General features: G+C 43.5%; 1 protein-coding gene across 1 annotated transcript; it reads right to left on the bottom strand.

Annotated features, from left to right (window-relative positions):
• Window positions 1-349: 349 nt before the first annotated feature.
• On the bottom strand, window positions 350-10228 carry LOC107712207 (bromo adjacent homology domain-containing 1 protein-like). Its single transcript, XM_016517367.1, has 7 exons — window positions 10156-10228; window positions 6406-7881; window positions 4461-4765; window positions 4223-4382; window positions 3458-3537; window positions 1201-1292; window positions 350-1131 (listed from the first exon to the last, which is right to left on the bottom strand). Exons 2-7 carry the CDS (start codon window positions 7859-7861, stop codon window positions 861-863), a joined length of 2364 nt encoding a protein of 787 aa, XP_016372853.1. The 5' UTR covers window positions 7862-7881; window positions 10156-10228; the 3' UTR covers window positions 350-860.
• Window positions 10229-10521: the final 293 nt, after the last annotated feature.

Raw genomic sequence — 10521 nt, 5'->3', positions numbered from 1 at the left:
AATAAGTGTTCGGTTCCCAGCATTCTTCAACATATCTTCTTTTGTGCTTAACAGAGGAAAGAAACTCATGCAGGTTTGGAACGACACGAGGGAGAGAAAATGATGACAGAATTATCTTTTTTGGATGAACTGTCCCTTTAAGGCCGATTCACACCAAAAACCGTAACGATAACTATATAACTAATAATAACTACAGTCTAAAACAATGGTGTGGGATTTACTTTGAAACTATTTTCACTCAGAAATGGCTAGTAAATTTCACAAATAATTATGAAAAGAGGCAAGTAACACTGAATTAAATGTGACGTTTTGAAGTAGAAAGGCTGAAACTGTATTTTCTCTTAGAATAATTTAAAGTTTTGTCCGTCGCTTTAAATGCTTGAGCTATCTGAATGTTTTTATTCTTTATCATTTTGACAATATCCTTAATCTGTGCCGTTATAGTTGTGGTGGAACTCGTTATTCTCATGAAATTAAAGTGATTATAGTTATCGTTATTTCATTATTGGCGTGAACAGACCTTTAGTCTGGGTCTGTGGTCTAGTCTTGGTCTCGACTAATGGAGATGTTTTATGAAAGCATCAGTGTTGTGGATCCTTCAGAGATTCTCCCATCATCCCTCAGCAGTGTGACAGTCCAGTGTGCTTGACCAGGAGTTGAACAGAACCACCGAACCTTCAGCGAGCGGATGAACAGAGAGAGATTGGAATGAGTCTCTGAAGGAGAAATGAAGAAGGCAGATTAATCGTGGATTAAGACCGGAGACTCGTTCTGGTCGTGTCCTTCCATCATCACCATCTAACGGGCCTGAATGCTGACCAGAACCGCTCCGCTTCCACTGGACCGCACAGATCACAGTCTCACTGCAGGTTCTTGAGGATGCGGCCGTAGCGGAAGTCGTAGACGTGTCGGCACAGGTACACCAGCTGCGGGTCGATGCCATCGGGCACCAGGTGGTGGGCGGGGCCAGTGCCGTCGGAGGGGCGTGGCACCGGGCGGTGGGTGGGGCCAGTGCCGTCAGAGGGGTGTGGCACCTGGCGGTGGGCGTGGTCAGCACTGTCGGAGGGGCGTGGCACCATCAGGGCGTGGTCGGACATGCCCTCCGAGCGGCGCTTCACCAAGGCACAAAATCTGCAACATCACATGCGATTATGAGACACGTGCGTAAGGAATGCATCTGAGCGGCGGCACAGCGCTTACCTACAGTACTGTGCTAGCGGCAGGACGTAGCATCGCTCCTCGATGCAGGCCACGCTGTTCTCATCCTGATGACGGGAGGCGAAGATCTCGTTCTGAAAGAAGACACGTGATGTTTACTCCTGAAAAATCACCCGGCGGGACTAACCCGCTGCCAGTGTGTGTGGGGGGTAACGCATTACAAGTTACGTCATCAGATTACTTTTTCCAATTAACTAGTAAAGTAATGCATCACTTTTTATTTACAAGAAAAGTACGAGTTAGTTTTTCAAATGTATTTTTGCATGTATTGACTAACAGCTCTCCGGTTGCCATGTTGAGAGGAATCAAGAAGCGTCGTGTGAACATGAGGACACTGCAGTTCTGGACTAAATGTCAACATGCATTTACTCGTCTCACTCAGATTCAGTATTCCTCAAAATGAAGAAAAACAGTGAAATGCAAACCTGCAATAATGCATTTAATCCCATTTTATTAACCAATGAACTTTGATGATCCAATTCAAACATACTAATAAGCAAAAATGACTTTAGGTAAACATTTGTTTTTCTTTTTTTTTTATTGCTGAAGAGTGTTGAACTTCTCCTGCGTTCTCTTCTTCATGTAATCCAGAACGGCAGCACAGCTGAGAGGTTTGCATGTATTGACTAACAGCTCTCCGGTTGCCATGTTGAGAGGAATCAAGAAGCGTCGTGTGAACATGAGGACACTGCAGTTCTGGACTAAATGTCAACATGCATTTACTCGTCTCACTCAGATTCAGTATTCCTCAAAATGAAGAAAAACAGTGAAATGCAAACCTGCAATAATGCATTTAATCCCATTCTATTAACCAATGAACTTTGATGATCCAATTCAAACATACTAATAGGCAAAAATGACTTTAGGTAAACATTTGTGTTTCTTTTTTTTTTATTGCTGAAGAGTGTTGAACTTTCTTCTCTTGCGTTCTCTTCTTCATGTAATCCAGAACGGCAGCACAGCTGAGAGGTTTGTTTGAGCGGCGCCCTCTACTGTACAGACGGGAATTTACATTTCCTTCAGCCTGAGGCTAGTGCTAATTTCGCTAACGAAAACTGTGACGAAAAATTTTTGTTGATTAGCTTTTTTCCCATGACTAAAAGGAGACGACGACGAGACGACAATAAGGTCAATAAACGATAACTGTGACTAGATCAACATGCAATACTGTTGACGATGAAAGACGACTAAAATGAATTAAAAAAATTTTAAAAACTATACCAAAATTTATTTTAATTTTCGTCGAAAAAACTAAAATTGCTGCTCACGCCTCTACTGCATATGTAATCCAGAACGGCAGCACAGCTGAGAGGTTTGTTTGAGCGGCGCCCTCTACTGTACAGACGGGAATTTACATTTCCTTCAGCCTGAGGCTAGTGCTAATTTCGTTAACGAAAACTGTGACGAAAAATGTTTGCTGATTAGCTTTTTTCCCATGACTAAAAGGAGACGACGACGAGACGACAATAAGGTCAATAAGCGATAACTGTGACTAGATCAACATGCAATACTGTTGACGATAAAAGACGACTAAAATGAATAAAAAAAATAAAAAAAACTATACCAAAATTTATTTTAATTTTCGTCGAAAAAACTAAAATTGCTGCTCACGCCTCTACTGCACGAGCGTTCATGTGTGCGGTTGCCAGATATCAAGAGTTTTTTGTTAAAAGGACACATCTTTGTGCTTATTGGTGAAAGATGCAATTCCTGAAATGGAAAAATAAATTTCTCAAATGACAACAATCATTACGATTGTAATTTTGAGCAAAAATAATTGTTTATCAGTTTAACTATTATACAGCATGATGAAAATGTGACGAAAAGTCTTCACTGACTAATGCTCAGACATTTAGTCGACTAAAACTTGACTAAACACAAGCAGGACGAGCTTGACTAAATATGATAATAACTAAAATTTACATCCGACACAGGACTAAGACTAATTTAAAAGACTAAATTCACTACCCTTCACTTTTGGTGTGAAAGGGCTTTTACATTTGCCAAAAATAGAACTTTTTATATTAAAAACAAAAAAGCAAGCCCAGGCCAGATGAGAAAAAGTAACGCAAAAGTAATGTAACGCAATACATTCTATAAAAAGTAACCAAGTAATGCAATTAGTTACTATTTTAGGGAGTAACGCAATTCTGTAATGCATTACATTTAAAAGTAACACTGCTGCAGGACTGAAGTGTGTTCAGATCACTAACCCAGCATAATAACAGCAGCGGCTCACCTCGCAGTGCATGCTGGGATCTCTGCCGCCCTGCGTGTGCTCAGGCCGATAGTACCAAAACAGACTCATCATCAGCTCTCCTGAAACAGAACCGATCAGATCATGTGATGAATGAGCAGAGACACTTAAAGCTCCTAAAAGACTCCAGCAAATATTGTTTTAAATGTCACATAATATAAGACTTCAGGTCATCAGTGTCATGCCGGGAACTATGAATTCGCCGTCTAGTTTCTGTTAATACAACAAAAATGAATCCTGTAGTGCAAACATTAATTGAGTAAACAAAAAAGCCACAAAACGGCTCCAGATTCACTCAAAAACGACTGATAAGCAGCATGAAGATCTCGTGTGCATTCACACAAACACCACCAACAGGTTAAACATCAAGCAGAGCTGCAGTGAAGCTGGTAATGAACACAAGACACTCATCCTGAGTCGCATAGACATTAGTGAACAAATCTTTCTTTTGAGCCGATGAACCAGTACACAAAATCATCTGAAACAGCTTGTGGCTCGAGTCAACACAGATTTACAAGTTACTCAAAAAAAGGTGAGTTGATTAAGACTAGCTTATTCACTTTAAATCTGCATTTCCCACCATTATTGTGTGCTTTAGTAATATCACTGCATATACGTCATGTCATCACGTGATTGAACTGCTAAATCGGTGAAACATGAAACTACTTCACATCACTAGCTTTGAGTCGTCTGACACAGTGCCGTTTTTATTCCCTGCACATGATTTGCGAGGTGATAAATGATAACCTGTTCTGGGGTCTTCCCACAGAGCTGAGATCTTGGCCACGTATGGCAGGGATTTCTTGCGGGGTCCGGATCGTACGAGCACAGTGTCTCGTACCCTGATCACCTCTCCGTCGCGCTCCACTCCTTCATAACTCTGACGGAGAACCGTCTCGTCATCGCCCTGCAGAAGCACAGCCATTACAGGTCAAACTCACAGATCTGACCTGCTCAACCATTCACCAGTCCTTCAATCGCTCACCGCAATAAACACCTCCTTCTCCATGGGGACTCCGACCGGACGCCATCCGTTCGTGGCCTGCCGGTGGCTCGCCTTCTTCTGATGCTTGGCACTTGCTGTGGGGTGTTTCTGGGATGATCTGCTGTGGCCCATAGTGAGCGAGCCATTGGATGGCTTGGTGTTCTGAGGGCATTCTTTGCCCACCTTAAGCCTGACTTCTGCCTCGGACATCGTGGACAGAAGGCGCGGGGTCACTCGGGGCATGCTGGGACATCCGGAGCGCGGCAGGGCCGGGGGAATGAGGAGCGTGCGACTGTGCTCCTCTTCTAAAACAGCACAATCAAACACTTCCATGAGTACTAAAAACATGCATCTCAATTTTAAAGTCAAGTTTTGAAAAATTAAAGTAAACGGTGGTTTACTGAATAAACTATGGCTCTGTCTTTAAATTAAAAGTCAGTTTTTTTTATGCAAAACAATGCATATTTTAATCAGAATTGCATGCTGTCAGGATGAGACTTCATGCAAAATGGAAACTATGAATTTCTAACATTTAAAGATAGGGATAAAACCGTAAGATGCTAGTAATGCGCTGAGGAAAACACGCTCTCTACTGTAGCGTACTTTGGTGCGTTCAAGTCTTCTTGGGAAGTTTGTATTTATGAGTTGGTAAGTCGTGATTACGGCATCATGTCGTTTAATGGCTCTGTCTTTAAATTAAAAGTCAGTTTTTTTTATGCAAAACAATGCATATTTTAATCAGAATTGCATGCTGTCAGGATGAGACTTCATGCAAAATGGAAACTATGAATTTCTAACATTTAAAGATAGGGATAAAACCGTAAGATGCTAGTAATGCGCTGAGGAAAACACGCTCTCTACTGTAGCGTACTTTGGTGCGTTCAAGTCTTCTTGGGAAGTTTGTATTTATGAGTTGGGAAGTCGTGATTACGACATCATGTCGTTTAAGTCACGTGGGTGGGAGCAAGATGCCAATGTACCATTTCTAACAAAAATTCACCACGATTTTTAAACTCTACTTCTACAAAATGACAAATAAAGAAGGCAGCGGCTATTTGCACTAAATGTAAATAGCATATTTTCTTAGCGATAGATGCTATTTACACTGTTAAAACAGCAAAATTTTCTGCTATTTATACTACTTATTGCAAATAGTAGCAATTATCTGCACGTCAGTATTGTAGTACATTATAAAACCCTACCCTATCCCTACCCAATACTTTATTTTCAACTTTTTGATTATTTCCTACATTTTTATTGAAAATAAATGCCTTTCCGATGCGATATGAGATTTGAAAAGGGAGAAAAAAGTTTGGCAAAAGGCGGGTTCGAACTCGGGTCGATCGCGTCAAAATGCACGCGCCTTACCATCTACGCCACTGAAGCTGATGGTAAACGAACGTCTTTTTTCAGTGTTGACTGTCCCAATCAGACGTTGGTGGGCACACTTAGTGTAAATAGACACTCTGAATAAAGAATGCCAATCACGTGTGTTTTAGCTTTTTTTGTTTCTGTTTAGGTTCTGTAAATTGAATTGCTACATATTCTGGTATTCAATGGCATTCTGTGCATGCAACTTAGGTTTACTGTATATGAAAACAATCATTAATTTCACCAAATTACCATCGCTGCATCCATCGCTGATTCCCTTCAACTCAGAAACTCAAGGCTTAAAAAAAAGTTCAGTTTCCCACTCGTAATTACGACTTTACTGTGGCGTTCAACTAGTAATTACGATCTTTCCGACATGACTTGAGTGCACCATTAGGCTAGTTTAAAGTGGTTACGTCTTATGTTTAGGACAATTTGGATCGTGCAATTCTCCCGAACTTTGCTGCAGAATAACTTACGTATGCTGCAGCACAAATCACTAGCTCAAGCACGTATCGTAACGTTACACTGGTGATATCGTGCAGCGATACCACCGAAGAGTCGTCATCCTCACCTGTTTTGATTGGATGGCTGCAGCTGGAGCAGTTGGTGGAAAACGAGCAGGTCCTGCTCTGCACGGCGCTGAAGGCGTATCCGCTGACCCGACAGGCCTCGCCGCAGCAGGGTGACCTGACTGACCCGCAGAAGGCAGGGTGTGGGACACCTGAGGAGGCCAGCAGCTGGGACCCGGAGTGCGTGCAGGGCAGCATCCGAGCGCTCAGACTCGCCGTCCCCGGATGAGCGATGTGGACGTAGTAGCTGGAGCAGCAGGGATCCACACACAGGCAGGGATGAGCGCTGAGCGTCAGGGCCGGATGCGCCGGAACCAGGCACTCGTGCTTGACCACCGGCTGCTCCTCGCCCTCGCCATACGCCTGCCGCCCGAGGAAGAGCGCCAGCCGGTGGCAATACCCCACCGAACCCTCCGGCGGACAGCAGAAGTACGGACTCAGCTCTGCTTCCACCGGCTCCTCCTTTACTAGCTTCACGGGACGATATCCCAGCATGCTCTGGTATCCTGCTTCAGCCAAGCGGTGGCTTTCCGGAGTCGGCTTTGACTCGAAGCTCCTGCTTTTGCACACTTCGCAGGCTCCTTCCAGTTCAGGCTGCGTCCAGTTGTGTTTCCCGGACTTCTGCGCTTGGGGTTTGCAGACGGTCTTACGGTCCGTTTTGATCCTGTGCTTGTTTGCGGCGGTTGAGCTGGTGAGCTTCAGCAGCGCGGCGGCGTTGAGTCCAGCCAAGCGTCTGGGAGTGGGAGCGTACAAACTCAAAGTGTCATGCGTCTTATCGGTCGAGGCCTTTTTCATCCGCTTGGGCTTTTGGCACGTCTTTTCGGCTCTTTTCGAGCCGGTCTTTGTTTGCTCTGTAGTGGACGAACCACCGCCTTGTTTCCTAGCGAGTTTGGCACCTGGCGGCCCGTCGGTTTTCTCGAGCAGAAGACTGTTGAGCGCCTCGGCATTGAGCGAGGCTAGTCTACGTTTCCGTGGCTCCTGAGCTGAAGGTTTATCAATGGTGGCCTCCGGTTTGGTTTTGAGGCGCTCCTGCAATGACTCCCTGCTGTTTTCTGCTTTCTTGTAGGGTTTTGGTTTCTTTTTGTGCCCTGAAACTCTATTAGGATCCACCTCGCACACCTTGGTGTCATCATCAAGGCGAGTGAGCAGAACGTGGCAACTCTTGGCCTCGCTTCTTCCTCGTAACGGGTAGAGCTTCCGATGGCACTCACTCGTAGTATTGCACTTTCCTTTCTTGGTCTTAGTTTCATTCATTTTCATTGAATGTTTTGCCAAACACTGACTCTCCCAAGCGCTGGACTTGACTTTCTTCGCCATGTCTTTCTTGGCCTTGCCTTCTCGCAATGAATGCACAGGCCAGGCTCCGCCCACAGTTTCACCATGTGACCAGCGCTCTACGTGGCCCCGCCCCTCGCCTCGATACTGGCCAATGGAAGCGTTTTTCCGAGCATGGGTCATGACATGCTTCCTGAGAAGAGCTACGGGATAAAGAGGATCTCAAGTTAATATAAAAAAAAACATGAACACGAGAGGAATCACTGCTTTTAGTAAGAAGAGGGTTTCTGCAGTTTTAAGAAAGTAAATTTAAGACCATGGAAAGAATATTTAAGGAATAAACTGAATGGAAAACAATCTAAATAATTGTCTTGTATTAATAACACTTCAAAGTTATAAAGTAATATTTCTAGCTTGAATACCTCTGCTCTCAACCACTTAATATAGAAATAACTTTACTGTACCTTCTGATCAAACTGCAAAAAAAGTGCTGTTCTTCAAACATCTAAACATCCTTAAATTAAGATACATTTACAGGAGATGCGCAAGAAACAGATCAAATATTAAGTGAGTTTATGATTAAAACAAGAACACATATCTGCCAAAGGCCTCAGAAAAATCAAGGGAAAACAAGTTTATTTTCTGACCCCATTGGCAGATATTTGTTTGTTAAGCATAAACTCACGTCATTTTGTTTAATTTCTCAGAAAGCAAAACTTCCTATCGTCTTTGTGCATCTCCAGTAAATGTGTCTTGATTTAAAGATGTTTAGATATTTATACTGGAAAACAAGACAGAAATACTGAGGAAGATGTTCATTTTTGCAGTGAGTGCGTGCAACATTTAATGTCACGACTTTATCAATTTAAGAGTTTCTGCTTCGATTTAAGACCTTTTTAGGCCTTCATTTGTGGAAGGGCGAATAAGACTTTTTAAAACCCGCAGAAACTGATTACATTCAAACATCGTTTTCTGAGGACTGAATAATATGTGCAATAAATCCTCACATTATATTACTGCAGCTATTTGTGCTAAAACAATGTCACATTTAAAGAACAGTTTACCTTGAAACATCAGGTAAATTCTGTCATCAAATACTGACTCCCGTGTAACTCCAAACTTGTTTACTATCATTTTCTCAGTGGAAACACAAAATGAGAGATTGTGAAATGTGATAGCACAGACACTACTGGAGGAGAGCTGAACCGAGCTGGACGATAACATCACTGAATCAACGACGAACTGACTTTAACTGAGAAACTTGTGTCCTCTTTTTAGTGCTGGACTTGACTAGTTTGCTGTGAGACGGTTGTCTCTATTTCATACACGCAGGTAGACTGAATAAGGTCTCAGAGCTTCAGCAGAGATCATCAGTGATAACTGAATTTCAGTCTGTTCATCACACTCAGACTTGGGATATACAGAGCGTCAAGTCTGCTCAAGCTGTCAGGTGCATTCAGGTCACTTTGGTCAGAGCAAGAATGCAATGCACCATTTCTACAAAAACATCTGCAAGATTTTTTAACTTTACTTTTACGAAATGTGCATGCGGCGTTTTCCCTTTTTACGCTTTTATTCAAATTATGAAGGTTCTGTAAATTGAATCGTTACACATTCTACTGTAGTCGTGCAATACTATGGAATTTTGCACATGCAACTAAAGTTAGTTTTACTGTAAAAGAATAAAAATAATTGAATTCAATTGAAGTCCATTATATGGAGAAGGTTTGTTGTGGCGTTCATGTGCGTTTAACTGGTAAATACAGTCTTCCCAACATGAACGCACTATTAGAGTTATGATGTTTTGTGTCTACTCCCATTCACTTTTGCTGGGTGAAGCAAAGAGCGCCTGAGACGGTTTCCAACACCACTTTGAGCAGCATTTGTGTTTGTGAGTGATTAATCACACATGCTGAATCTGGAATAGTTCTCACTATTTTACTATTAAACTCAGAATACAGCAAGAATATGAATTCGTGTAGGTGTCTTTTAATCCATGAAACAACAAAACTGTGTCCTTGAGCAACCCATTCAGGGTTCGAACCTACAACCTTTCAGTTACACCAGATCTCCAAGCTTTAACTGACCTGCAGTGTGGTTAGTAACGTTTGGTGATCGGAAACCGAAGTGCATGTCGGGCCACGGAAAGTGCGACGCCGAACCTGCCGCGAGCTCCTACGGTCGTGACGTCACGCCGCTCGTTAGCTCGTGACGTTGTCGCGGCGTTTGTTGTTTACTAGAACACGAGAGGCCTGACGTCATCCTTCAGCAGAAATAACGCCCTTCCTCAACAACAAACAACAACAGCGTCGGTGGCGTCACAATATAGTTACACAGTGCTCGCGATTTAAAGCGCCCTTGATTTGCGTGCGAGGATCAGACGCGTCCGCGCAGCACGGAGCGCGACTGAACGCGAGAGACGCGCCGCGCCGCGCCGCGCAGCGTGTTTATTCGCGTGCAGCAGCGCGAACACTCACCAGTAAACGCACGGAGGTCCCGCGGGGTGTTTGTCCGGAGCTGCTCGTCTGCTGCTGCTGCTGCTTCTCTTCCTGCTTCATGCGAACCAATAACACACACACATGCTGATCCTCGCAGCCTCCTCATCCAATCAGGAGAGCACGAGTGTGCAGCACGCTCTGCGTCCGAGCGGCAGCGCGAGAGCGCGTTATTAATCATAAACACTGGAGCATCATCGCTCTGTCTGTCTGAAGTATCTGAGCACTTCTAAACGTGTGAATGGCACTGCATTAGATTACAAGAATATACTCTGTTTTTGCTCTTACAGAACATTTGAACATGCTGCTGCTTCCCATACGGAAATTTAATTTATGACATATATTGCC

Source organism: Sinocyclocheilus rhinocerous, unplaced genomic scaffold, assembly GCF_001515625.1.
Source record: "Sinocyclocheilus rhinocerous isolate Xijiao unplaced genomic scaffold, SAMN03320098_v1.1 scaffold2764, whole genome shotgun sequence".
Taxonomy (NCBI): Eukaryota; Metazoa; Chordata; class Actinopteri; order Cypriniformes; family Cyprinidae; genus Sinocyclocheilus; species Sinocyclocheilus rhinocerous.
Note: the sequence above shows the minus strand (reverse complement) of the source record. Positions and strands in the feature narration are given on the sequence as shown.